The sequence below is a fragment of the Elephas maximus genome, chromosome 19 (assembly GCF_024166365.1).
Source record: "Elephas maximus indicus isolate mEleMax1 chromosome 19, mEleMax1 primary haplotype, whole genome shotgun sequence".
Lineage (NCBI taxonomy): Eukaryota > Metazoa > Chordata > Mammalia > Proboscidea > Elephantidae > Elephas > Elephas maximus.
The window spans coordinates 12,617,464-12,643,456 of NC_064837.1; the positions used below are offsets into that span (position 1 = coordinate 12,617,464).

At 57.5% G+C, this 25,993-nt stretch overlaps 2 protein-coding genes and 2 non-coding genes across 8 annotated transcripts; all 4 read left to right on the forward strand.

Annotated features, from left to right (window-relative positions):
* The first annotated feature begins 1,846 nt into the window (after positions 1-1,846).
* Positions 1,847-5,664, forward strand: VAMP2 (vesicle associated membrane protein 2). Of its 3 annotated transcripts, none has more exons than XM_049860985.1 (4): positions 1,847-1,974; positions 2,478-2,598; positions 3,083-3,241; positions 3,336-5,664. In XM_049860985.1, coding segments are annotated over exons 1-4 (402 nt in total). In that variant the 5' UTR covers positions 1,847-1,972; the 3' UTR covers positions 3,456-5,664. The 3 variants fall into 3 exon arrangements, with proteins under 3 accessions (XP_049716942.1, XP_049716941.1, XP_049716940.1); XM_049860984.1 differs by lacking the exon at positions 1,847-1,974 and having other exon boundaries at positions 1,981-2,598; positions 3,336-3,387; positions 4,002-5,664; XM_049860983.1 differs by lacking the exon at positions 1,847-1,974 and having other exon boundaries at positions 1,981-2,598.
* A 1,743-nt stretch (positions 5,665-7,407) lies between these two features.
* Positions 7,408-22,629, forward strand: PER1 (period circadian regulator 1). 3 transcript variants are annotated; one of them, XM_049860350.1, is made up of 23 exons: positions 7,408-7,507; positions 12,918-13,337; positions 13,457-13,555; positions 13,650-13,804; positions 13,900-14,021; positions 14,117-14,318; positions 14,468-14,519; positions 14,659-14,801; positions 15,192-15,270; positions 15,349-15,455; positions 15,627-15,780; positions 15,893-16,001; positions 16,089-16,220; positions 16,470-16,575; positions 16,671-16,836; positions 17,088-17,218; positions 17,452-17,628; positions 18,218-18,460; positions 19,337-19,947; positions 20,391-20,577; positions 20,793-20,982; positions 21,294-21,444; positions 21,785-22,629. In XM_049860350.1, the coding sequence occupies exons 2-23, from the start codon at positions 13,063-13,065 to the stop codon at positions 22,064-22,066; spliced, it is 3,873 nt and encodes a 1,290-aa protein (XP_049716307.1). In that variant the 5' UTR covers positions 7,408-7,507; positions 12,918-13,062; the 3' UTR covers positions 22,067-22,629. The 3 variants fall into 3 exon arrangements, with proteins under 3 accessions (XP_049716307.1, XP_049716308.1, XP_049716304.1); XM_049860351.1 differs by lacking the exon at positions 7,408-7,507 and adding an exon at positions 7,722-9,858; XM_049860347.1 differs by lacking the exon at positions 7,408-7,507 and adding an exon at positions 9,867-11,423.
* Positions 22,630-23,300: 671 nt separating this feature from the next.
* TRNAT-AGU (transfer RNA threonine (anticodon AGU)) lies at positions 23,301-23,374 on the forward strand. Its single transcript has one exon. It is a non-coding gene; the product is annotated as a tRNA-Thr (tRNA).
* A 469-nt stretch (positions 23,375-23,843) lies between these two features.
* Positions 23,844-23,925, forward strand: TRNAS-CGA (transfer RNA serine (anticodon CGA)). The gene has a single exon. It is a non-coding gene; the product is annotated as a tRNA-Ser (tRNA).
* Positions 23,926-25,993: the final 2,068 nt, after the last annotated feature.

A 25,993-nucleotide genomic window follows, 5' to 3' on the forward strand; every position in this document is an offset into this window, starting at 1 on the left:
TGCTTTCCAACCTTCCCTGTCTTATACCCTGACACTGAGCCTTTTGAACTTAAAGCCTGGAATTTGACGTCTTTGCTCTTTGGCCCGAAAGGAGAGTGGTTGCAGGGCCAAAAAGCAGGCAGCCAGTATGCCATCTGAGACCCCTACTGAAGCTGCTCTTTTTTCTTTTCCGCATAGGCTGAGCCACCCCAGCCCTCCTGTGTCAGTGCACAAAGGGCAGGGAGATGGCTGCTCTGCAGAGGGGGAGGGAGCCAGAGCATCTGATCTGAGATCCTGCTGAGTCCCCACATCCTGCATAATCCCTGCTCACTCACCTCCCCCAGACAGCTGTGAAATGACACCTCTGGTGACAGAGCAGGTCCCCAGGCTTCTGCTGGGAAGGGGGGTGCTGCAGTGGGCAAAGTTCTCACACCCAGAGGCCCTGGGAAGCCTCGGTTGGGGAGGGAAGGAGCTGGCCCCTGTTTGTCTCAGAGACCAGGCCACCAGGCCTCCCTCCACCCCAGCTGCCTGGGATGCAGTGAACACCCTCACCCCAGGGTCACTAAATAAAAAAAAATTTTTTTTTTTTTTCTTCCCTAAAATGTCTCTTTCACGCTTGGGGCAGGACAGGCAGTCTCATCTCCGTCACCCTCCAGAACCTGCAATGCCCGCAGTGCCTGGCCCGCTGATGATGGGCGGGGTGTGAGTGTGTGCACCTGCCGGGGCTGTGTAAAGGACCGAAACAGAGGCCAGTCAGAGATGGAAGGATCATCTCCTACTACCGTGTTATACAGATCAAACCATATAACAACTATATATACAGTGCCTACATATGAAACATATTTTTGGTCCAGAGAAGGCCAAAGAATTCTCCAGGGTCATACCTTATGAGGCTAATCCACCTGGAAAGTAACACTGTGTAACCTGGGCACTGCAGGTGTCTCCCTCAGGCTGGTCCTGTACCCACTGTCCTCCTTCCTCAAACAAAAACAAAGCAAACAAACAAAAATCTGCCCTTTTGGCCCAGGCCCAGTGCCTGGAGTGAAAGGATGAGTCCTCTTCCCCCACGGCAGGGGTAGCTGACCCCACTAGGGCCAGAGCTAGGTTTCGGCCACCACGGGGCAGTCTCCTGCCCTCCTTCCTGAGGTCTTTAGGCTCCCCTACCTCATTTTTTACCTCAGTTGGGCCTGCTTCATGTTCCCCTGCCAAGTACCCCGGTCTGAATTCCCACTTGTGAGGTGGGACAACTCTCATCCCCTGCAGCCCCTCCTCGGGCTCGGCTGAGGGGAAAAAGCCTGCACCGCCTCTTTTTCTTCATTTCCCTTCTACCCAAACCTCCCTTGGGACATCTACCTACTGGACGATGGGGTGACGACGAACCCCCCCCCACCCCACTCCATCTCAGCAAAAGACTCCCGGCTCTCTGCATTGCCTCTGGGACCTGCACGTCCTCGTCTGAACGCCCACCCTACCCACCCACTCCCAGCTCATTCGTAGTGCTGAGGAGAGAAAGGCGGGTCTCCAGACTTTGGGACCGCGGCACCGGGTGAGACCTTGGGCTATGTGGGGTAGGGACTGGCTTACAGGTTTCACAGATGAGGAAGGATGTGGTTTGAGGGTGAGATATAGGGCCCGGCTGCGGTGTGCTGTAGGGCTTGGGGTAGGCTGTGGTCAGACAGGGCGGGTTGGCGGTGGGTCTGGGGGCTCGCAGGTGCAGTGGAAGGTGTAGGGGCCCCCGGGCACGAGGGCCTGGACCTGGCAGACACGGCCCCCGCCCCGCCGCGCCCAGCCCCGCCCCGCCCCCGCGGCCGGCTCCCGACGAGTCGCCTGCCGCGCCCCGCCCCCGCCCGCAGTGCCCGGATGTGGGTGACGTGCGGCCGCCATCTTCCTGTCCCCGGCAGCAAGCGCCAGTCGGAGCCAGCTCGAGCCGCCGCCGCCGCCGCCGCTATCGCCATCCCTGCTGCTGCCAAGTCCTCCGCCCGCTGCCTCCACCATGTGAGTCGGCCGCCCGCCGCCCGCGCCGGGCTTCCCCGCGCAGGCCTGCAACCCTTAGGGACGGACAGCTGGGAGTGCCCGGGGCTTTGGCGGTGCCCCCCGCGCTGCCCGCACCCCGGAGGCAGGCCAGCGCCCGTGACTGCGCGCGGCGCCCAGGGAACTCCGCGTCCCGGGCTGGCCGGCAGACGATGGCCGCGGGTGGAAGCGGACCCGGGTGTCCGCCCATCCCGCCTTGCCTTGTCACCGTGGCCGCAAGTCATGTCAGGTGGACCCTGGACCGCGTCTGTGATGTCGCTTTCATATGACAGGCGGGGAAACTGAGGCCCGGAGGGGGGAGGGGCCTCGCTCAAGGTCACGCAGCTCTTCAGCTGCGGGGCCGGACGGAGTCCAGGGCTCTCGTCGGGTGGCCTCCCTCCCGGGAAGGTGGAAGAGAGGAATGGATGGATGGACAGGCGGCTGGGCGGAGCCCTGGCCCTGAGTCTTAATCCGTCCCTGCCCCTCAGGTCTGCTACCGCTGCCACCGCCCCCCCTGCTGCCCCGGCTGGGGAGGGAGGCCCCCCTGCGCCCCCTCCAAACCTGACCAGTAACAGGAGACTGCAGCAGACCCAGGCCCAGGTGGACGAGGTGAGTGGGGGGGGCGGTGTCAAAGCCCGTGGAAGGATCCTAGGGGTTGACAAACAACTGTGGGGGCCCATCTTGGGTTGGAAAAGATGACGGATAATTAATGGCTATGTGTTTGGGGACAAAGACATACCATGCCCCATCTTTGCCAGCGTGTACCTGGAAGGGCTCTGGGATGTTAATCACCCTGTGCCAGCCAGGGGTGTACCAGCCTGGAGCCTGGAGCAGGTGTGCTTCGGTGATGGACTGGCTACTGAGGCTTCATAGATAGAGCTATGATATCTGAGGTGTCTGGCTACCATCAGGCTCCTGATGTGTGCTCCTTGCATGTCCCCAGGTGTGCTAGGCGTGTTCTGTATGCGTCCTTGGCATGTTAGCCTGGCAGCATCGGGGTGCATGTTCCATATATGGCACAGTGGGTGCATGTTCGAGCAGTGCTTTCACTGAGGCGGGCCTTGGTACACCTCCTGCCTCATGGGCCTCTCAGGTGGTGGACATCATGAGGGTGAACGTGGACAAAGTCCTAGAGCGGGACCAGAAGCTGTCAGAGCTGGACGACCGTGCGGACGCACTCCAGGCGGGGGCCTCCCAGTTTGAAACAAGTGCAGCTAAGCTCAAACGCAAATACTGGTGGAAAAACCTCAAGGTAAGGGTGGGGGCGGGCTGGGGGGCGGGTAGGAGGGCTGCTGGGCGAATGGGGGTAGCATAGGTTGTCTCATGGACTCCCCTCTTGCCCCCAGATGATGATCATCCTGGGAGTGATTTGCGCCATCATCCTCATCATCATCATCGGTGAGTGGGGAGTGGGTGGCCAGGGCCCTTTCTCTGGAGAGGTTTCCCCTGTGGATCCTGGGTTTTGAAGGTCATTAACATTGTTTTTACTATTCAGCAAAAAACATACATAGCTGCCAGTGGCAGTTCTGATTCATCTAGATCCCCAAACCTGATGTTGTTTAGCCTGCACTTTGCCTGGCTTTGGGCGATTTCTGTTAAGATTTTGGAAACAGGAAAGCTGGTGGATCCCTACTGCTCCCTTGAAGACCCTTTGGGCCTTGAGAGCCCAGGCTGAGTACCCTGGAATTGGGGAGTGGGAGAGCAGGAGAGGCCCAGGAGCTCAAGATTAGAAGCCAACCACCCCACTCTTTGAGAGCTTGTGGGCTCAGAGACCTAGAGGACTAGGGGTCTGTGGTCCCAGGGCCATACCATGGAGTTAAAGGGACCTCAGAAGTTGCCTGTCCAGCTCCTTGCTTTTATAGATGGAGAACCTGAGGCCCAGAGAGGGAAAGGGACGTCAGTCAGCCGGGGAGTGGGGAGGACTGGAGCAGGGCCAGGCCTGACACACTGCTTTCTTTATCTTTCTCTCTCTCTCCCTGCTCCCCCTTCCTCCTCTTTCCCTCTCTCCACAGTTTACTTCAGCACTTAAACCCCTGAGGAGCCTGCCCTGCCCAGAGAGGGGCCTCTCCTCCTCCCCCCAGCCGCTCCTCCACCTCTCAGCCATATCTTCCAGCCCCTCCCCTGAATCCGTGTGTGTGTCTGTGTGTGTCCCCTTGTAAATAGCCAGCTGTTATTTATACATATATAATATTATATATATTTGGTCTGTTTGTAGTTTTATTACTAGAAGATTTTTCCGGTTGTCCTTAACACTCCTTCCTGAGGTTCCCATCACCTCCTCTCTTTCTTTCCTTGCCTTCCCCTCCTTTCCCCCAAGTCCCTTCATTTGCATCTGCTATGCAATAGTCCCTCTTCCTTTCCTTTCCTTTCCTTGGATTTAGCTGATCCTTCTTCCTACCCAGGCCTTCCACTCATCCCCACTCCACCCAGCCCTCCCCTCAAAACAAAGTGCAACTGTCCAGACCTCCCTAGGTGCATCTCCTCTGCATCCATTGGGAGGCTCTGAGACTGGCCCCACAGGGTTCTAAGAATCCCAAGGTCTTCTGGGAAGCTTCCAGCATGTTTATTAGCATATCATTTGCATACTGACATCTCTGTTGGTTTCTTTTTTGTTTCATCACTCTTCACCCATGTTTCTTTTTTACTGAGGAGTCCCCATTGGTTCTCGTATCACGCTTTCATTTTCATGGCATTACTTGCAGGTGGTGGGGAGCCTGAGCTTTTGGGGAACCAGGCTGTTCTGGTCCCCAGAATTGCCCTCTCTTAACCCCTCTAGTCCAGTTTGCCTCCCTTACCCCCATTTTCCAAACCTCTTGGCCCCTCTTCTCCGTTCCCTGGCTGGTGTATGTGTCTTGGAGTTCAGTGTGTTATGACGGACCAATATAATTCTGCCACTCGGGGTCTCTACCCACATTCCTGCTCCCCAGTTTTCGAGTGGGGAGCTCAACTGACATTCCCATGGGGTCTCCCTCCCTCCCATCTGCCTGATTCACCTTCTCCTCCCACCAGGAGAGTTGGGGGTTGGCCACATCTGATCTCTTTTGGGAGGGGTGGCTACCAGTGTTGAGGGGCTATCATTGCCTTGGGGAGGCATGGGGCAGGGCAGAGAATCCCCTCAATTCCTGCCTAAAATCTCCTCTGGTCCCACCCCTGCTTGGGGGTAGGACTGAAAACCTTTCCTTCTGGGGAGTATTGCCCCCATCACTGCCCAGCTCCTCAGACTGCCCCGCTGGATGCAGGGTGGGAGTACTAGTCACTGCCAATGCGTGTTGGGACTTGCTGGAAGTTGGGGATCCTCTGTCCTCTCCAAGTGGTAGAGCCCAGAGAGAGCGCTGTCCCTTCCTTAGGTGAAGTGGTAGATGAAGGGTCAACTGTCTTTTTAAATGGCACAATTTTAGGGGTCTGAGGGCTCAGTCCCTTAACCTGCCACTGGAGGGGGGCCCCCCAAACTTTTTCTTCCCCCACACTTGAGGTTTTCTGTGGGGGGGGGGAGGAGCAGGGACATCTAAGTTGTGGTGTGAAGGGTAGGGAGAGATGCTGGGGTGGGGGCACTGTGTTCTAGACCCCCCATATTATCCCAGTGTCCCCTGCCCCCCTCTTCCCCTCTCCTGTGCCCCCAATTCTGTGGCGCATCCAGATTGTGAAAATGTACAATAAATGTGTGATGAGTAACCAGGTGGTGTCTGTTTTAAGATCTTTTCTTAACCAGTGGGAAGGATTCTGGATCTGTTGGTATACCTGGAAGATTGAAAAGAAGGGACTGGGCTTTGCAGAAGGGCCCGACCTTGGGCAGTGCAAAGTGTGATTCCCAAGTTGGCCACGTGGGGGGAGCACCAGGAGTTGGTAACGGGGGAAAAATGTTCATGACAGCTGTGTCCCTAAGCCTGGTGAACCGTTCAGGCTGGGAGTCCCAGCTTTCCATCTCCCTATCACCTGGAGCATGCTTCAGCTGTTGGATCCCCTTCTGTCCCTAGATTTAACTCCTAGGTGCCCTGCAGGCACTCCTGTGGCCACTCAAGTATATGACCAGCTTGTCTGAAGCATCTCTTTCTCCTTTGTGTCTAGCACAGTGTCAGCACTCAGAGGCGTTAACAAATACTTGTTGAACTGATTAGCTTAGGGAGACCCACCTGAGCGTGGCCTGGAGCTGGCTTTCGAGGACGTACTACCCCTGCACACCCGCACATTGTGCCGACTGACTGGTGACTCCAGACTCCACACCTAACTCCCATGACGCCCCTATCCGATGTGGTACCCCATCATCCCTGTCCCTAGACACTTCAACAGTGGGTGGGAAGTGCTAGGTAAGCTCTGGAGGGCCGGGCTTCTCTGAGGAACCAGCATTACAGAAAACCTAGATAGCGTTTCCCAAACTTGCCAGCTCCTTCCCTGGAGATTTTGATTCAGCGGTTCTATAAAGCAGCCCAGGTGATTTTTATAGTTAGGTACACAGTCATTATACTGTCCATCATCTATTGAGAGCTTCCTGTGTGCCAGAGACCTCTCAGGGCCATCTACCGAATCCTCCTGGGTTTAGGGTTCCCATAGGTCCTAGAACTCGCTTTCTCTGTGGTATAAGGGCACTGGGCTCAAATCTCAATCCCTCCACTGACTAGTGTGTTACTCTGGGCAGATTATGAAACCTCTCAGGACCTCAGTCTCCTCATTTGTGAGGCGGTGGGTAGTTAGTGAGCCTGCCTTTTTGGGATTTGTGAGAAGCGCCTGGCGCGGCCCACAGAAAGCGCTCAATCAATAGGCAGCTATCATCTTCATGGCCATCCTCATCATGTGGTGCTGAGATCTGAAGACCGCTTCACCCCCTAATGCTCGCATCTTCCAGCTTCCGGACCCTCAAGGACCTAGGGCTGGCGCCCCAGCGCAGGAGGCGGTGTTGTCACGCCCGGCAAGGCTCGACCCCGTCTCGGCACAACGCCCTTTTCCCGATGCCTTCACCTACGCCAACGCCGCTCTCATCTGCGCCTGCGTGTAGGTCACGCTCACTGCGCCTGCGCAGACTTCGCGGTCCAGGCTAGCAGTGTCGTCAAGGAAAATCCCCAGCTTCTAGGTAAACAAGTTGCCGCGTGAGCCCGCCGGCACGTGTCGCCTACATCTCCGAGACCTCTCAGCCTATGAGAAAGCTTGGCGAGCTAGACCGACGTCTGCGTCACCGATCTAGGCGACTCGGGGGTATGTTTCTACAGCCAATGAGAACGTCAGAAGTGAATGGGGGCGTGGTTTCAGGTCAGGCTTCCAATTAACGCGGTGGGGCGGTCCTTTTCGCACGTGGATCTGTCACTGCCTATTGGCAGGCGAACCAATCAGAAGATGACAGCGGCCAGCAGTGCCAATGGAGGCTGTGCGGAGGCCGGGCGGCTGCACGCGGCGCGGGGCATGGGTCGGCTCCCTTAGGCCAATAAGCTTAGAGGGCGTGGCAATCCGGCCGGTGGGCGGGGCTGGAGGAGCAAGTCCTAGTCGCTGGTTCCACTTGAAGGAAATTGAACTCTGTGCGTGCCCAGCGGTGAGTGTCCCGGGGATGAGGACGGCAGTTGGTATCGGTTTTTCCAGGAGGGTGTGTTCTGTCACAAGGGGTGTTAATGGAGTGGAGCATCTGCAAATGCGAACGCCGCGGTGGGAACTCTGATGGTTGTGGGGAATAGGGGCCGCGAACCAGAGAGCTCTGGAAGAACGGGGAGAGGGGAGTTGGGGGGTGGGCGTCTCTCACATTTAATTGCCTTCTGCGCTTCTGAGGGAGCTAAGGTCCCTGCTCCCGGGGAGGGACGGGGGCGGGACCCATGAGAGCTGACGGTGGATGTTTCAGTGCGTGGCCGCTGTTTGGGTAGCTGCCTACGGACTTGAAAGACGCGGGGGTTCTAGTAGGGCGGGAAGGAGGATACCGAAGGGTTGACATGGTGACCTGAGAGAAAGAGTGGTGTAGTGGTTTTTGTGACTGGGCCAGCAGATGTGTACGGTTTGGGAGAGGGGGGAAGCCAGTGCCAGAAGCTGCATATCACGTCTCTGGTCCCTTTGTCATGTGTAAGAGGGAGAGATTGGGCCTGAGAGGCATCCTTGGGGGTAGGGGCAGGAGAACAGCTATGGGGTCTGGAGGTGGAGGATGGGGCTGGGGTTTGTGCAGATCGCCTGTACACGTGTCTTCCTGATCCCTTGGATGTGGGGAGGCACCAATAGCGTGTCTGGTGTCGGTGCAAACAGCCAGGCAATGTGGCGATAAAGTGGCCTGGGGTAAGGTGGGAGAGTGAGGAAGTGGGATCCCAGGAAAGCATTGGGGCTGGTGGCTTCTAGGATGATCTCAAGGACTTCGTGAGCACATGAGAACTGGGGATATGATGTTTAGAAGGGTGTGGGCAGTGCAAACTGAATGTCTGTAGATGGGGCCCAAGGAGGAGAAGGAGGAGGATTGAGTCTGTGTTCTAGACACAAAACTTAGAGTTGGCTTAGAATTTGAGAGACCTAAGTTTCCCAGCGCTGGCGTGCAGCTTAGAGGTTGGGTAATACCTCACCGGTTTCTGGAGGGTTGGAAGCCAGAACGACAAGCCGCTATCAGAACGCAGACTTGAGCTCCTTTTGTTAAGAGCCTGAGAACATTTTATGAGGCAGACAATTGAGGCATTTAGTAACTTCTAAGCCTTTTTTTTTTTTTTAAGCCTTAGTCATTTGCAGTGGAATGGGGATAATACCCATCTCATGAGGTTGTTAACGGAATTAAATAAAATGATATATGTGAAGTGTTTAGCCCAATGCCTGGGCCATGTTTAAAAAAAAAGGTAGCTGAAAAAGATGGCTATAGAGCCCTAATCTTTCTGAAAAAAAGAAAGAAAACCAGTGACAGGGTGAGAGATTTATGTGACTGTTGTGGCTGGGAACTCTTCTCACATTCTCAAGTCTTTTTGGTGCCTCCCTCCCTCTTCCTTGATCCTTCTGGTCCTCAGGCAGCAGCCCAAATTCCCTCATTCCTCCTTCTATTCTTCTCCCAGGATCCAGGCTCCAAGCTGGGCCACTTGCTCTGTCCCAGTTCGATTTCCTCGCCCTATTCACACTCTCCTCCCTTCCCCCCCCCCCCGCTGCCATGGTAACATGAGATTCAGGCTCGGAAAGGGGGCCTCTGGGAGGGAGCAAAGGTACTTGTTCTCTGGCAGAACCTAGGCCTCCAGTTTCCCCGCCCTGACTCTTTGGCATTGGGCCAGCAGATGTGTACAGTTTGAGAGGGGAACCCAGTGCCAGAAGCTGCAGGAACAAGCCGAAGGGAGGGTGGCTGCGAGTCCTGAGAAGAGAGCCAGCGTGTGTGTGTATGGGGGGGGGAACCCCTTTCCTCCTAATCGTCTCTCCAGGAATCCCTGGCTTTGGGACAGAAAGGCTGTCTTTGGCCTGAGGGGAGGCGCCCAGGCTGGGTACATGTCCTGGGCCACCAGCCAAGGGAACATGATGTTCCTAAGTACGCTGGCCGCCGCCCTCGGGCTGGCCGCCTCCCAAACCGCTGCCTCTCCAGCCTCCCTGCCCCACATTCCCGGGCTGCCTCGCCCCGCCTCCTACCTCCGCTTTGACGTCACCACTGCCTCCCGCCCCCTCGCCTCCTTTGACGGCAGCAGGGCCTGGTTACTGTGGGGACCGTGAGGCAGGAAGGCCAAGGCCTTGGGAGCAGGTGGGGGCTGCTGGAGCGCTAAACCCTCTTGCCTTTCCAGAAGATAGATACGGAGGTGGCGTTAGGAGAGCAAGGCCTGCCCGGGTCAGGAGGCACTGAGGGCAGGTTGGGGAAAGATCACACCTAAATCCTTGGGGAGAGCTGAAGAAGAAAAAGGATGTTTCTAGAGAAGAGGTGTCTGAAAGCGAGAGAGCCACAGTCGAGGGGGAGCAGTAAGTATATGAAATGGGGGAAGCATTTTCAAGGAGAGGGGATTGAGCATCCAGGCTCTTGAAGCCTTTGTTCTCTGTGTTTTTCTGCTTCGGTCTTTCTGAGTTGTTTTATAACACCTCTGTATCCCAGCTTTTGCACTGAGCCCTCCTCCGAGCCCCACCCCATGGGGAACACCATTGTTAAGGAAAGCTTAGGCCATGTGACAGTGACGCGAGCACACCCACAGCTGATTATGTCAGCAGCAGCTTGGGGGCCTCTTCACTTGCCACCCACATCCAGGGAACCCTGAGAGGTACTACTCATCACAGTCCTGCAGATCAGGTGGAAGGGGCTGAGGGCTGTATAATGCAGCTCTCCTGGGCCCAGCTTGGCATCTTATTCATCCACATCAGGCCCCTCTTTGCTTTCTAGGACTCGGTGTGCAGCTCCCCCACCTTTTCAGAAATTTTCATATCCTGCCGCTTCTCCATTGCTGAAGCCTCTCCCCTCATCTCTGTCTCTCCTTGTTAACAACAGGATGATCACTTACTATGTGCCAGGTCTTGATCTGGGTCCTGGGGATACAGGGAATGAGACAGATGAGGCCTTTGGTATAGTGGTCTCTGGATCTTGGCTTTCTCCTTCAGCGGTAGGGATCTGAATCCCTTGTCACCCCACCTTTCCGTGTCCAGAACCCAGTTAACCTCTTCTCCTAGCCACCCCCATACCCCGGTAGCCCAGGCTTTCTGGCCCCCACTTTTGGGGCAGCCCTAACTGTGGGTAGCTCAAGAGAGAAGCACCAGTAGGCTGCCCTGGAGACCTTTTCTCTGATTGGCCACGGCGCTCTTGCCTTTGTTTCCCCTTCATGGCCTCTATTGGCTCTGGCTGCCCCTTCCATTGTTTGCCCCCATGTGTCACACGTGGATCCTCAGTTGCCCTTCTCCCAGCTGTGGGCAGGATTTGAAGTGTCACATTAAGGGATTGGGTAACAGGTCGTCTTCAATATGATGACAAGGCTCAGGAGGGGAACCCAGGAAAGGCCAAGCCAGGTTTCTGTCTGTCTCTCCCTCTCCCCTCAGGAACCACGCATCTCATCCAGCATGGTCCACCTCCCAGGGTCTGCATTCCCTTTCCCCACCCCGGGCAAGACCAAGGTGTCCTGCTTTGCAAGGCTGGTCAGTTCAGGAAGTAGACATTTCTTGAACACCTACTGTGGATGAGGCATTTTCCCTGGAGAGGGGCAGTTTATCTGCCCTCACTTCCCTTCCATTATTCCCTGTGCAAGGCGTCCTGCGCCCATTGGTTGGGCGGTGTCTGGGGCCCTTCAGCCTAGTGCCAGCACCCAGGTCCACGTGCGCCCGTGTGTGTGACACAGCCCTGACCTCAGTGGGGGCCAGTAGCCAATCAGGCGCTGAGACGGGATCCCCAGCCAATCGGGGGCGGGGCCTGCGGCTCCGCCGGCCGGGGGCCAATGAGGGGCAGTGCCTGGCATTATGCAACCCGCCTTCCGGCCGCACGGAGCTTCTACTCTGCTGCGGGCTGGAACGGCGGCGGGCAGGCGGCCGGAGGGCTCTCGCGCGGCCAGGTAGGCAACTCTGCGCCCACCCTGAAATCGGCCTCCGGCCCGGAGCTGCACTGTCGCCCTCCCAGCTCCCACGGCACGTAAATCCTCCTTGCCTGCCGCTGTCCACCCCCTGTCTGCCCCCGGGGGCCGAGGTGTTCCTCTCCACCCTGCGCCGGTGTCTGCACTCCTCACCGGCTTACTTTCCCTCCAGCTTTGCTCTCCCTTTCCCCCTCCCCCAGCTCCCAACCCTCCCGGCCCCACTCCCTCGGGGGGCATGCCCCCTACCTCCTTCCTCATCACTCGAGGTCCCGGGTTTTGCCCCCGCACCGGGACCCCTTCAGGCTGTCGGCGCTCCGGCCCTCCCCACTCCAGTCCCTGGCCCTGCGCCGGCTGTGATGTCAGCCCGGTTCGGGCTGGAACATCCCGTTCCCGGCGCTAGTTCCTGCTGTTGGCCGCAGCCTTCGCTTTTCTCCTGGCTCTGGGGAGGGGGTGTGGTTGGACGGCGAGCAGGGGGAGGACGATCGACTGGCTGCCGGGCGGCCTCTGCTCTGGGCTTTGGATGGGGAGGGCGGAGGGAAGGTGGTGGCCACAAAACTAGGGGACTCAGAAGTGGGTCCCTGAGTACTCGGCGGCGCAGGTGCCGGCTTCGGTCCTGGGGAGCGAGGAGTCGGGGGCAGGGCCCGGAGAGAAAAAGGCTGTGTCGTCTTGGCCAGAATGACCGAGACCCAGGCAAGAGCCAGGCAGGGGAGGCTTTTGCGCGGAGAGCGGTGGCGGCTGTGTTTTCGCGCTGGGGAGCCTAGGACGGCTCCCGAACCCTGATGGGCTGCCTGCCCCTCTCCGTACGCCGCTGGGCTGCCCAGGGACTGGGGATAAGTTAGGGGTGGGCGACCCTCGGTCGCGACTGCCAACCAGTGTGGGGGTGGGTCTTTCCCCCGCTTCCGCCGGGAAATGGGGGAGGGGTCGCCCCTCCCGCCCTCCTGTGGTCCCTCCAGCAACCGCTGAGCTCAGCCGCTGACGTCGGTTTCCTTGGCGACCGCGGCGGCGGCGGCGGAAGCCCGTGGTGGAGCCGCGTACTGTCAGCGCGCATGTGCAGCGGGGGTGGCGCCGCCCCCGGATAAAATTAGCCTGGAGGCCTAAATATGGGAGGCGACCAGCTCATGTCTTGGTCTGTGGCCTTAGAGCCCCAGCAGAGTGAGGGCCTGATGGGAACTCGCGGATGGGAAGTATCCAGTCTTTGGCACGTAACTGTAGACCACCTAGTCAGCTGCTTAGGCTTTGCTTATCCAGGCCACACTGGCAGGAGACGTGGAGGAGGGCCCAAGGGAGGCCCCTTCCCACCTGCGTACCCCCTACGGGGGCAGGAAATAGACCTAACTCACGGTGCTTATTGCAAGCCCCAGGCCTGGGTCCCAGGAGCGGGGGGCAGGCAGAGGAAGGTGTGAGTGAAGTGAGCAGGCTCTTTGAGCTTAGCAGCCTAGTTTTCTCCAAGCACTTTTTCCTGCTCTCTCTCTCCAGGTACTGGCTGTGATCAAACTGGTGAATTCTCAGAGACTTAGACTTCTCACCTCACTTCCTTAGCCAGGCCTCCTGGCCCCCTTGTGCATCCGTGGTGGCCTCCCCGCCTTCCCTGTTCTCCTCTTGTCCTCCCGATGGCCCAGACATGAGCGGCCCCATAGAGGGGGCTCATGGGGGAGGGGACCCCAGGCCTGGAGATGCCTTTTGTCCTGGAGGGCCCCCATCCCTGGAGCCCTCACAGCACCGGCCTTGCCCAGGCCCCAGTCTGGCCGATGACACGGATGCCAACAGCAATGGCTCGAGTGGCAATGAATCCAATGGTCCTGAGTCCAGGGGTGCATCTCAGCGGAGCTCACATAGCTCCTCCTCCGGCAACGGCAAGGACTCAGCCCTGCTGGAGACCACTGAGAGCAGCAAGAGGTGTGTATGGGTGTACGTTGCAGGGTCTGGGAGTGGTCTTGTGAGCAGGCTGAGCTTGGAGACAGGCCCTGTGCTGCTGGCCCCCTTCCCCTCATCTGGGCCTGTTGTTTCTTCTCCAGCACAAACTCTCAGAGCCCATCCCCACCCAGCAGTTCCATTGCCTACAGCCTCCTGAGTGCCAGCTCAGAGCAGGACAACCCATCTACCAGTGGCTGCAGGTATGTGGGGTGAGGGCTGGGGGAGAGGGCTGGGGCTCTGGGCCAGGCTGTGGGCCTAATGCCTGTCCCCTTTTCCTCCCTGTGGGCCCTGCAGCAGTGAACAGTCAGCTCGGGCAAGGACCCAGAAGGAGCTCATGATGGCGCTTCGGGAGCTCAAGCTTCGGCTGCCACCAGAGCGCCGGGGCAAGGGTCGCTCTGGGACCCTGGCTACACTTCAGTACGCACTGGCTTGCGTCAAGCAGGTGCAGGGTGAGTAGTGCTTTTTGTGAGGACAGCGGCCAGGTGCCAGGGTGGTGTGGTGGGAAAGTCTTCTCACTGCATGTCCCCCCTCACTCACCTTGCAGCCAACCAGGAATACTACCAGCAGTGGAGCCTGGAGGAGGGTGAGCCCTGTGCCATGGACATGTCCACCTACACTCTGGAGGAGCTGGAACATATCACATCTGAGTACACGCTTCGTAACCAGGTCAGCAGCGGCCCAGCGTCTCTGTCCTGATGCACCCCATCACCAGTCCCAGCATTCCTGAACCAACTCTTGCTCTCTCTCACCCCCCTGCCCAGGACACCTTCTCGGTGGCTGTCTCTTTCCTGACAGGCCGCATTGTCTACATTTCGGAGCAGGCAGGTATCCTGCTGCGCTGCAAGCGGGATGTGTTCCGGGGTGCCCGCTTCTCAGAGCTCCTGGCACCCCAGGATGTGGGCGTCTTCTATGGTTCCACTGCCCCATCTCGCTTGCCCACCTGGGGCACTGGGGCCTCAGCAGGTAAGGTGCCCAGGGGCTTGAGGGGAGGGATGAGCAGTCCTAAGAAGCTGGTGTGAGAACCCAGGGGCCCAGGCATTCTCTTGCTGGATTCTTCTCAGCCTGGGGAGGAGGGACGGGGCTGTGTTCACCACCCTCTTGGTCTGTTCCAGGTTCAGGCCCCAAGGACTTCACCCAGGAGAAGTCTGTCTTCTGCCGTATCAGGTAGGCGGGAGACAGTGGGAGCAACTCCCTCCCTACACACACGTTCCTTTTCGTTTTTGGTATGGGATTTGATCCTGAGGTTAGAGAAGGGGGTGGCTCTCCGTTTGAAAGTCCCTAATTCTTTTTTCTTCTTTGCTAGTGGAGGTCCTGACCGGGATTCAGGGCCTCGGTACCAGCCATTCCGCCTAACTCCATACGTGACCAAGATCCGGGTCTCGGATGGGGCCCCCGCACAGCCGTGTTGCCTGCTCATTGCAGAGCGAATCCACTCGGGTTATGAAGGTGGGTGGCCCAGGGGCTGGCCTGGTGGGGGTATAGGGGGAGGGTGCCTCCTCTAGGTTGGGGGTGAGGCAGACTCTAGGTCTGGGAAGCATGCTGTGGTCCCTTAGTGTTTTGGGACAGAAGGTATTCTCTGGGGGAGCGTTCAAGCCCCCTTAGTTGTAGAGCTGGATAAGAGCCCTGAGCTAGGAGAGGGCAGAGGAGAGTGTTTGGGTTTTTGGTTCTATTACTGGGACGAGACACAGGAGTGGCCCGGACTATCTTTGTAGGCCTTAGGCCCAGGGCAGAGCTGTGTGGGGGGTGGCCACCCAGCTTGAGCCCCATGCAGAGTGGAGGATTAAGGAGCTGGACCTTTCTGGATAAAATCTAATGGCCACATCTTCTGTGCTTCAGCTCCCCGGATTCCTCCTGACAAAAGGATTTTTACTACTCGGCACACACCCAGCTGCCTCTTCCAGGATGTGGATGAGAGGTGAGGTTAGGACTTGGAGGAAAGAGGGGCTGGCCAGGGCTGAGGTGATGGCCATTCTGATATCTCCACTTATTTCAGGGCGGCCCCACTGCTGGGCTACCTACCCCAGGACCTCCTAGGGGCCCCCGTGCTCCTGTTCTTACATCCTGAGGACCGACCCCTCATGCTGGCCATTCACAAGAAGAGTGAGTTCTTTTCACCGTGCTCTCTTTTCTCGCCTATCCTTGGGGTTTCCTAATATTTGCTTTTGTGGTCATGTCTTAGTGTCTTGGCCTCCTGGGCCTCTAATGGGTGGTTTTCACTTTACCCAGTTCTTCCTCCCACTGACCCCCCATCTTGTTTCCCAATCCCACCAGTCCTCCAGCTGGCGGGCCAGCCGTTTGACCATTCCCCTATTCGCTTCTGTGCCCGTAATGGTGAATACGTCACCATGGACACCAGCTGGGCCGGCTTTGTGCACCCTTGGAGCCGCAAGGTGGCGTTTGTGTTGGGCCGCCACAAAGTCCGCACGTAAGTGGGCCATGCCTTCGACCTGGCCCCAGGACGTGGGGGGTCGGGGTGGGGCAGTGCAGAAGTAGGCACGACAGGGGAAGGGCTCAACGCACCCTTCCTCACCCCACAGGGCACCCCTGAATGAGGACGTGTTCACTCCCCCGGCCCCCAGCCCAGCTCTGTCCCTGGACCCTGATATCCAGGAGCTCTCAGAGCAAATTCACCGGCTGCTGTTACAGGTGAGAGTTGAGGGGAGGGTGCCTGGGGGTGAGGAAGGAGTGGGGAGCAGGGCTGTAGACACTAACCTGGTCTTCTCCCTGCCTCAGCCTGTACACAGCCCCAGCCCCACGGGGCTCTGTGGAGTTGGCCCCGCGACCTCCCCAGGCCCTCTCCTCAGCCCTGGCTCCTCCAGCGATAGCAACAGGGGTGATACCCAGGGGCCTGGGCCTCCCGGCCCGGTGAGTGACCCTCTCTCACCTTATGCCTTTAGTCTTCCATTTCCGCCATCCTTCTCTGAGTCAGCATTCCAATCCCAGAGGAGCTTTGCCTCATCCTCCCTTTCCCACCCCTCCCTACGTTCTCCTTCTTGTCCTGCGCATCGCAGCCCCCACGCCTCCTCAGTGGCACCTTCGTGTTGCGCTGTGCCCATGGCCCCTGGTGCTGGCCAGACCCCCCAATGCCTCCTGGTGCTCTTCTGTGCTCCACAGGTGACTTTCCAGCAGATCTGTAAGGACGTGCATCTGGTGAAGCACCAGGGGCAGCAGCTTTTTATTGAGTCTCGGGTCCGGCCTCCACCCCGGCCCCGACTCCCTGGTGAGTTGGTGGGGCTGTAGCTTTAGGTGAGGAGTGAGACTTGAGGAACCCCTGACCTTCACCCAATCCACTCATCTTTCCTCTTTTTGCCCCAGCTACAGGCACATTCAAGGCCAAGGCCCTTCCCTGCCAGTCCCCAGAGCTGGAGGTGGCCCCTGCTCCTGTCCACGTCCCACTAGGCTTGGCCCATGAGGAGGGTGAGAAGAAAGAAGCCTCCACCTGCTCCTACCAGCAGATTAATTGCCTGGACAGCATCCTCAGGTAAGGCCCTCCTGGTGCCTCTCCCAGTTGGGCCCCTGGCCCTGTCCCCACCCCAGCCCTGGCCCTGCCCCAGGCCCTTCCTAGGCCCTGGCCCTGGCCCTGCCCCAGGCCCTCGCCCCGCCCCAGGCCCTGGCCCTATCCCTGGCCCTGCCCTGGGCCCTCCCCGGCCATCCCTGGCCCTGCCCTGGGCCCTCCCCAGGCCCTGGCCCTGCCCTGGGCCCTGCCCCCATGCTAGTCTGGTGCAACTTTAGGTACCTGGAGAGTTGTAACATCCCCAACACAACCAAGCGCAAGTGTGCCTCCTCCTCTTCCTGCACCACCTCATCTGTCTCCGACGATGACAAGCAGAGGGCAGGTCCTGTCCCCGCAAGTGTCAAAAAAGGTATCGACCAAGTGCATGCCCTGCTCCCACTACCCTGCCCTGGCCTGGTGGCCTTGCGTCTCTACACTTCTGCCTTTGGGGTACCCGCCTCACTCTGCCCTGCTCCCCATCCTAGCCTCTGGATCTTCACCCTCCTCCCTCCTGCCAACCCCTGTTCCTCCTCCCTGGGATCTCCTCCCTCTTGCCCTTCCTTTGGGGGTGGGGGTGGTAACTGGCGCCATCTCTCCGCACAGATCCAACGGCAGTGTTGTCTGGGGAGGGGGCCACCCCACAGAAGGAGCCAGTGGTGGGAGGCAACCTGAGCCCTCTCGCCCTGGCCAATAAGGCGGAGAGCGTGGTATCCATCACCAGTCAGTGTAGCTTCAGCTCCACCATCGTCCATGTGGGAGACAAGAAGCCCCCGGAGTCGGGTATGGGCACGGAGTGAGGGAGGCAGTGCCGGGTTCCACTGGTCCCTCAGCCAGAGCCCCTCCTGCCTGCCTTTCCTCTCTCGCCAGCCCCTCATGGAGAGAAGGAGGTCTCCTTCTTAGCTTGGGGCTATGCTTCTTGCTCTCCACCCCTGCTGTTCTTTGTTGCTTTGCCTCTCTTTCCTCTTGCTTCCTGTATGGTTCTTGTCAGTTCAAACATAAAGTCTGGGGTGGGGGGGTTCAATCTCAAGCTGCTGACCGTAGAGATCCTGAAGGAATGTTGAATACCCCTGAAGGGTCTTTGGGCATTGACCTCAAAAACGTGTAAAGGAAGGGTAGGGATGGGGTTTTCTTCCAACAACTGGAGTGGAGATGTTATTCCAATCCTAGGGGGCTTCCTGGAGGAGACTGAGTATCATCTCTCCTCCTGAGACTCCTTTGCATGAGGAGAGGGCCCGGGGCCAGCCCTTGGCAAGGGAGTAGCCAAGAAGTGAGCACAAGGCTCAGGGGCAGGGGTTGGCGAGGGTATGGTGTGGATGTATTGATTCCTGAGGTAATCCGAATAACCTTTCCCCCATCTTACTTCTCTCAGACATTGTCATGATGGAGGACCTGCCTGGTCTGGCCCCGGGCCCAGCCCCCAGCCTGGCCCCCAGCTCCACAGTAGCTCCTGATCCAGCCCCAGATGCCTACCGCCCTGTGGGCCTGACCAAGGCCGTGCTGTCCCTGCACACACAGAAGGAGGAGCAGGCCTTCCTCAGCCGCTTCCGGGACCTTGGCAGGCTACCGGGACTCGACGGCTCTTCCCCAGCACCATCGGCCCCTGGGGAGCGAGGTAGCCACCCAGAGCCTCCTTAAACCTGCTCTCTACCCGGTCTAGGACCATACTGTTGGGGTAGGGGGCTCCTGAAGGAGGTGTTTCCATACCAGGGACCCAGGCTGGTGCTGCTTCCAGCACCAGGGTCATGCCTAGGGTCAGGCCACTTGCAAAGCCTCTTCCACTAGGCTGGGGTTCTAGAGGAAGGCCGCCTGGGTGGGAAGCCTGGGAGGCTGGCACTGAGACAGGCAGGCGGAGGTGCTCTGCTCCAGGTAAGGTGCTTCAGCCCTAGCTGGGGCAGGACAGGATGTGTGCCTACTTAAGACTCAGTTGTGATTAAGAGGTCTGCATAAACTGTGGGCCAAAGACAGGCAGAAAGGACTGGAATAGCTCCAGGTGGGGTCAGGGCTTTGAGGGTGGGTGGAAGGCCCCCTGTACACAGTTGCAGCACTGGGCTTTTCTGCCGCTCTGCCCCCTGCCCACCTCTTCGCTCTGTCATGAGTTAGGCGGAGCACCGTCTTGACAGGCAGGAGGTAGCGCCCAGACAGGCAGTGCTAGCGCAGCTTTGGTGGATAGACCGGGGCCACCTGCCCATTCATCCATGGACCCACCCTGCCTCCTCCCATCTGCCAGCGTGCCTGTGTTTTCTGCACACGCCCACGGCCCCTCATGTAACAGTTCCTTTCTCAATAAATCCCCCTGTCCTTGCCTCCTGTGATTCTTCCCTGAAGGTTGCCCCCCGCCGTCCCCAAGTCCTCTCTGGCCTGTGTGGGCTGGGAGGCCAAACTCTGTGGGGCTTTTGCTTGCCCTCTCTCTGTCAACATCAGGGCAATAGGGGTGACGGGCGCTAATTCTCAGGTTAAGGTTCTCACTAACCCTAGTCTCTCCCCACAGGCTGTCACCATGGCACCGTAACCCCTGGCCGCCGGCACCACTGTCGATCCAAAGCCAAGCGCTCACGCCACCAGCAGATCCCCCGGCCTGGAACCCCCTGCTATGTCTCCCAGCCCTCACCTGCACCACCCTCTGCCCCCTGGCCCCCCCCACCAGCCACTACTCCCTTCTCAGCTGTGGTCCAGCCCTATCCCCTCTCGGTATTTTCCCCCAGAGGAGGCCCCCAGCCTCTGCCACCTGCCCCCACACCTGTGCCCCCTGCAGCTTTCCCTGCCCCCTTGGTAACCCCAGTGGTGGCCTTGGTGCTCCCTAACTATCTGTTCCCTACCCCCTCTAGTTGTCCCTATGGGGTACCCCAGGCTCCTGCTGAGGGGCCTCCCACTCCAGCCTCCCACTCCCCTTCTCCGTCCCTGCCCCCACCGCCCCCCAGCCCTCCCCACTGCCCGGACTCTCCACTATTCAACTCAAGGTGCAGCTCCCCGCTCCAGCTAAATCTGCTGCAGCTTGAAGAGTCCCCTCGTGCTGAGGGGGGTGCTGTTGCAGGGCCCCCAGGGAACAGTGCTGGGCCCCCCCCTCCCAATGAGGAGGCTTTGGAGCCAGAGGCCAGACTGGTGAGCACTGACACTCCCTCCACCACTTTCCAGCTCCCACCCTGGGTCTGCTTTAGCCCCTCATCCCCAGTGTGCCTCCTCCACCTTCCCTTCTCCCTGCCCTCTGCCTGGCTGCTATCTTAATTTCCAAAAGCTGGTGTCCCAGGCTGGGAGACCCCAGCTGTGTCACTCTGGGCAAAAATCAGCTGCCTCATCTGTGAAGTGGGGACAGTCCTATCTATCTGACAGGTGGTGAGAACATGCCAATAACTTCTGAGAGCCCATCTGCCACTTGGGAAGGGTCCAGGTTCATGCCCATACACCTCTGCAGTTTTATTCTCTCTCATCTAGTCGTGGACTGACAAACAGGGATCACTTGGTTGGGTGTCCCCATCCCCAGTGGAAGCAGTTGATGAGAAGCCTAGGTGTTGATCCCTTAATCCCTCCCTGTCACCCCTCCCCAGGTGGAAGTGACTGAGTCCTCCAATCAGGACATGCTGTCGGGCTCCAGTGACCTGCTGGAGCTCCTGCTGCAAGAGGACTCACGCTCGGGCACAGGCTCTGCCGCCTCGGGCTCCCTGGGCTCTGGCTTGGGCTCTGGGTCTGGCTCGGGCTCCCACGCGGGGGGCAGCACCTCAGCCAGCGTCACCCGTGAGTGCCTGCTCACCTCTGCCTCTCGGGGTGGGCCGGCTGTAGGGGAGTTGGGAGGCCAGGCCCCATCTTGGCCGAGCAGCCTGGGCCTGTGCGCTGTTGCCTGAGGCCGCTGGGCTGGACCTGGGACCTTCGAGGGGGTGGCCTTCTCAGGCTCCGGGGAGGGGTGGGGAGCGCCAGCCTTCCTGACTCCAAGACCTGCCTGTGCTTCGCAGGCAGCAGTCAGAGCAGCCACACAAGCAAGTACTTCGGCAGCATCGACTCCTCGGAGGCCGAGGCGGGAACGGCCCAGGCCGAGGCTGAGCCTGGGGACCAGGTCATGAAGTACGTGCTCCAGGACCCTCTCTGGCTGCTCCTGGCCAACGCCGACCAGCGCGTCATGATGACCTACCAGGTGCCGGCCAGGTGAGGAGTTGCAGAGGTGCTGGAGAGGCCAGCCCGCCCTCACTTCCCAGCTGGACTGTGGGTTCTCTCCTCGGGGGCTGGCTCCGCCCCAGGATTCCTGTCCTGCGGCCTGTCCCTCGGAGCGCCGTCACCAGTTCCTTCCGGGCTGAGGGCAATTTCCCGTCTCGGAGCCCTGAGCGCCCATGGCACCGGTTCAGGGAGGAGCACGCGGCAGTGGGTGGGGGCTGCTGCAGAGGAGGAACACCAGCCTCGCGGGTCCTGGCCCTGGCTCTGGTCCCAGCTTCTGCCTTCCGCACCTCTTCCCCGGGCAGGGACATGGCCTCTGTGCTGAAGCAGGACCGAGAGCGGCTCCGGGTCATGCAGAAGCAGCAGCCTCGGTTCTCGGAGGACCAGCGGAGGGAACTGGGTGCTGTGCACTCCTGGGTCCGGAGGGGCCAGCTGCCTCGGGCCCTTGACGTGATGGTGAGAGGGAGAGTCAGGGCCAGGAGAGAGGCGGAAGGATTGAGCTCAGGTCAGAGGGATATAGGCTGGGCTCATCCCCTTAGCGTCCTTAGAGCATTAATTCTGAAGGGTGTTTATTCCGCTAAGGTTGTGCTCATTGTGATTATTCCCAGAGTGGATCTGGGCACAGGGTACAAAGCCTTTTCCAAGTTTGTGGGCCCCAGGATCCTCTTGCTGAGGTGCACCTGTGTGGACTGGTGTTTTTTGGAAGTACATTTTAGAAATACCTTTGGGCTGGGGACTGGTGGATCAGCATTGAGGACTCTGCCTGACTCCCTTGTCCCCTTTCTCCTTCCATAAGGCTTGTGTGGACTGTGGTAGCAGCACCCAAGACCCTGGCCACCCTGATGACCCACTCTTCTCGGAGCTGGATGTACTGGGGCTGGAGCCCATGGAAGAGGGCGGAGGCGAGGGTGTTGGTGGCAGTGAGGGCGGAGGAGGTGAGGGAGAGGGTGGAGGTGAGGCTGGGGCCCAAGCTGGGGCCATAGTCTCAAGCTCTCAGGACTTGGCCATGGAGGAGGAGGAACAAGGCGGGAGCTCATCCAGTCCAGCCTTACCTGCTCCAGTAAATGGTACCAGCTAGACTCCATTTGGGGGCCACTTCTGGGAGTCCATGAGAGGCTTCCTTCCTCCATGTCCCAACTCTCAGAACTCATATGTGGCTGGACCAACCAACAGAAAACTGCCCCAGCTCTTCCCGTTGTAGGGGGCTGGACCCCCGTCACCAGCCCAGGATCGAGGGCCTGCCTCCTGGCCTCTTTTTAGGGAACAGAGAGAGGGTGGAACTAAGCCCAGCCCAGAGGAGCTTACCTCCCTCCGCCTGGTGAGGAGTCCTTCTCTCCCCTGGACAAGGTTGCGGACAAGCTGTTGAAGTGGTCTCTCCAAATCCCAGCTGAGCCCAAGTCCCAGTCCCTGAGGGCTGGGGCTACACTTATTTATTGGGGGAGACAGCCCTCTCTCCCATCTCCTTCCCATAAGCCAGAGGAAAGGAGGAGGGAGAGAAGGAGGGCCTGAGGCCCAAGCAGGACCCAGGGGTCTGGACCCCTAGCTGCTCCAGGGTCGGGGAGGTTGGTGGACCATGGAGTCCCTGGTGCTGCCCCTCTGATGGGACCCAGGTGTTCTCAGCTGTATCCTCTACCAGTTGCTTTTGTGTTTTTGATATTGTGTCTGTTATTTTTTAATACCAAAAAAAAAAAAAACCGGAGTCTGTGGAGTGAAGTTTGTGGGTTGGGTGAGGGGAACTGTGGAACTGTAGGGAGGTGTTTGCTGGCAGCTTAGAAGGTTATGAAGGTGAGCAGTTCCATCCCCATTCCCCTTCTCCCCACACCCTTCCCAGCCGAAGGGCCCTGTTGAACCTGCTGTATCTACAACCTAACTCAAACCCCTACTATCGCCTCCCGAACATTCCCACAGCCGGGCTTGTCCTTTCATGGAGAGATGAGAAGCAGCTTGTGTCCAAGGGCTTGTGCAAGCTCCAACCGTGGGTCCCCGGCGGGTGAGAGAAGCCCGCTTAACGCCGGGTCTTGTCAGGCAGCCGAGGGTGTTCAGCTTCGGAGTAGAGGTTGCTTAGCTTCTTCATCACCACAGGATAGGGCCCTTCAGCAGATCAGCCTAGGAACCTAAGGAACGCGGGCAGGCGCACCCATTCACGATCATGTTGGCCCCCAAAGGTGTAGGAAAAGGGAGGGGCGGAGGAGGTGGGGCGCATTAACTTTGGAAAAGCAGAAGGGAGCCTGCTACAGCGTCTGGTGGGTGATTGCCATCGACCGGCGCCCTTTAACAGCTGATCTACCCATAGACACACAATGTCTCCGGCTGGCGCCGTGGCTTAGCTGGTTAAAGCGCCTGTCTAGTAAACAGGAGATCCTGGGTTCGAATCCCAGCGGTGCCTGGGCCTATTTGAGCAGTATATTATTGCCGCGTAAAGAACGCATTTCTGTCTATTCCGAAGCTCCTCCCTGTCGTGCCTTCCGAAGATTCTTCTTCTTACCAAACCAATCCCTCCTGAAGCGTCCATTCCAGTGCAATTTTAAAATGGTACCTCTTGCAAGTCAAGACTCGTAGTCCGCTTTCCTGAGCTATTGTGAGGTGGGCATCCTTTCGTCTCCCCCCAACCGTTGGGGAGCCTGGATTCAGGTTTGGGCTCATTTTGTTGGGGCCATACTGTGGGTCATGTCGGACACAGAGAGCAGTAAGGCGGACTCACACAGAGATGCTGACAGCTGATACAGAGGAGGCGCGATAAGCGCCCCGGAATCAAGCGCACGCGCACGGAAGTCTCGAGGCAGCGGGGGCGGGGTCGGCGAGAGGCGGGCACGTTGATAGGCAGCTATAGTTGCGCAGGGCTAAGGTCGCACGTGGCTGTGATGGCCGAGTGGTTAAGGCGTTGGACTCGAAATCCAATGGGGTCTCCCCGCGCAGGTTCGAATCCTGCTCACAGCGTCAGTGCTTTTGGGAATGGGTGTCACGATCTCCGAGGGGAAGAAGTAGTTCTTTTTCTAGCTCTTTCTTCCCTTGGAGAACACCCATCTTTATTTTGAGGCTCTCAGGGAGCCAAATATTCTCAGCCATCCAGGACCGACCTGCGAGCGCCCTCTTGCGGGCCTCAGGCTCCTGTCACTCCCTACTCCGAAGATTGTGTCCTCCTGAAAGCTTTTTTGCTACGGATTTCTTCTTTTTTTTTTCTTTTTCCAATTTCGATTCTTAACTCCACCAAACTCAGGTGTTCCCTTAGCGCTACTTGGAAATCATTACATTTTCTTAATCCATTCACCCTTCTATACTTCCTGTTCTACTGAGAAAAACAAAAAACATTCTGAAGTTTCCCAGTCACATACTCCTCCTTTCTCTCATTACTGTAGGTGAACCCTCCCACCTAACAAAGACCAACCCCTACAGTTACCCTCTGGCTCACTCAAGGACATCGCTCTCTTTCCTACACCATCAACTTTTCCCTCTACGGGATTATTTCCCTTGCCTACAAACAAGACAAAACCTATCTTGACCCCACAGCCCCCTCCAGCTACCACTGCATTTCTCTGCTTCCCCCTACCACAAAACAAGTTATCTGTACTCCATGTCTCCAATTCCATCTTTCCATTCTCCTTTGAATCCTTTCGTGTCAGACTACTCCCGCCTTCCCCTATCAAATCTGCTTTTGGTAAAGTGACAAACGTCAATCACCTTGCTGAATCCACGGATCACAACTTAGTGGCAGTTGACGCAGATGCTCACTGTCAGCTCCTGGAAACATCCTCTTCACTTGCCTTCTAGGACTCCACAACCTTCTAATATCTCTCCTATTTCATTAGTAGCTCATTCAGAGACTTCTTTGCTGTTCCTCGTCTTTTGAATTTCTACATGTTGAAATGTTCCCAAGACTCAGTTCTCCAGTCTCTTTGCTATCTGTGCTTACTCCTGTGATCTCCAGTATCATGGCTTTAAACACAAACGAATGCATTAATACACCCCAACTTTTCATCTTCAACTCCAGAATTCTTCCCTGAATAAACAGATACATGTATCCCATTGCCCTACGTCACAAATTTAAAATGTTCAAACCAAACTTCTGGTGTTCTCACCAGAACCTGTTCACCTTTAGTCTCTCCATCTCACTTAATGGAAGTTCTATTCCTTCAGCTGATCAGGCTAAAAACCTTAGAATCATTCCTGATCCTTCTCTTCTCCATATCAAATTGATAAGCAATTTCTATTTAAAATTTGTCAAAATTTTGCCTACTTATTGCCTTCACCACTAAACCCTGGTCCAAGCCGTCTTCATCTCTCACCTAGATTATTGCACTAGCCCCTAAATTATTCCCTTGTGTTCACTCTTAAAGCTAGTCTTAATTATCTGGCAGAATAATCCCTTTAAAAGATAAATCAGATTCTATCTGCTCTTCAAAATCTTCCAATGGAGTGTCAGTACAAAGTCATGATGTTTAATGTACCTGTTGTTGTTGGGTGCTGTCAAGTCAATTTTCAACTCATAGCGATTCCATGTGATGGAGTAGAACTACCCATAGGATTTTCTAGTCTTTTTTTTAATCTTTATGGGAACAGATCGCCCGTTCTTTCTCCTGCAGAGCTGTTGGGTGAATTCAAACTACCAACCTTTAATGCGTGTGAATATATAGAAATAAATGTATACACATTGTTGTGGATTGAATTGTGTCCCCCCAAAATATGTGTCAACTTGGTTAGACCATGACTCTCAGTATTGTGTGGTTATCTTCCATTTTGTGATTTTTCTATGTGTTATAAATCGTAATCTCTGCCTGTGGTTAAAGGGGATTAGGGTGGGATGTAACACCCTTGCTCAGGTCACATCCCTGATTTAACGTAAAAAGAGTTTCCCTGGAGTGTGGCCTGCACCACCTTTTGTCTTACAAGAGATAAAAGAGAAACAAGCAGAGAGTGGGGGACCTCATATCACCAAGAAAGCAGTGCCCGGAGCAGAGCATGTCCTTTGATTTCTGCTCCGAAAAGCTCGTAGGCCAAGGGAAGATTG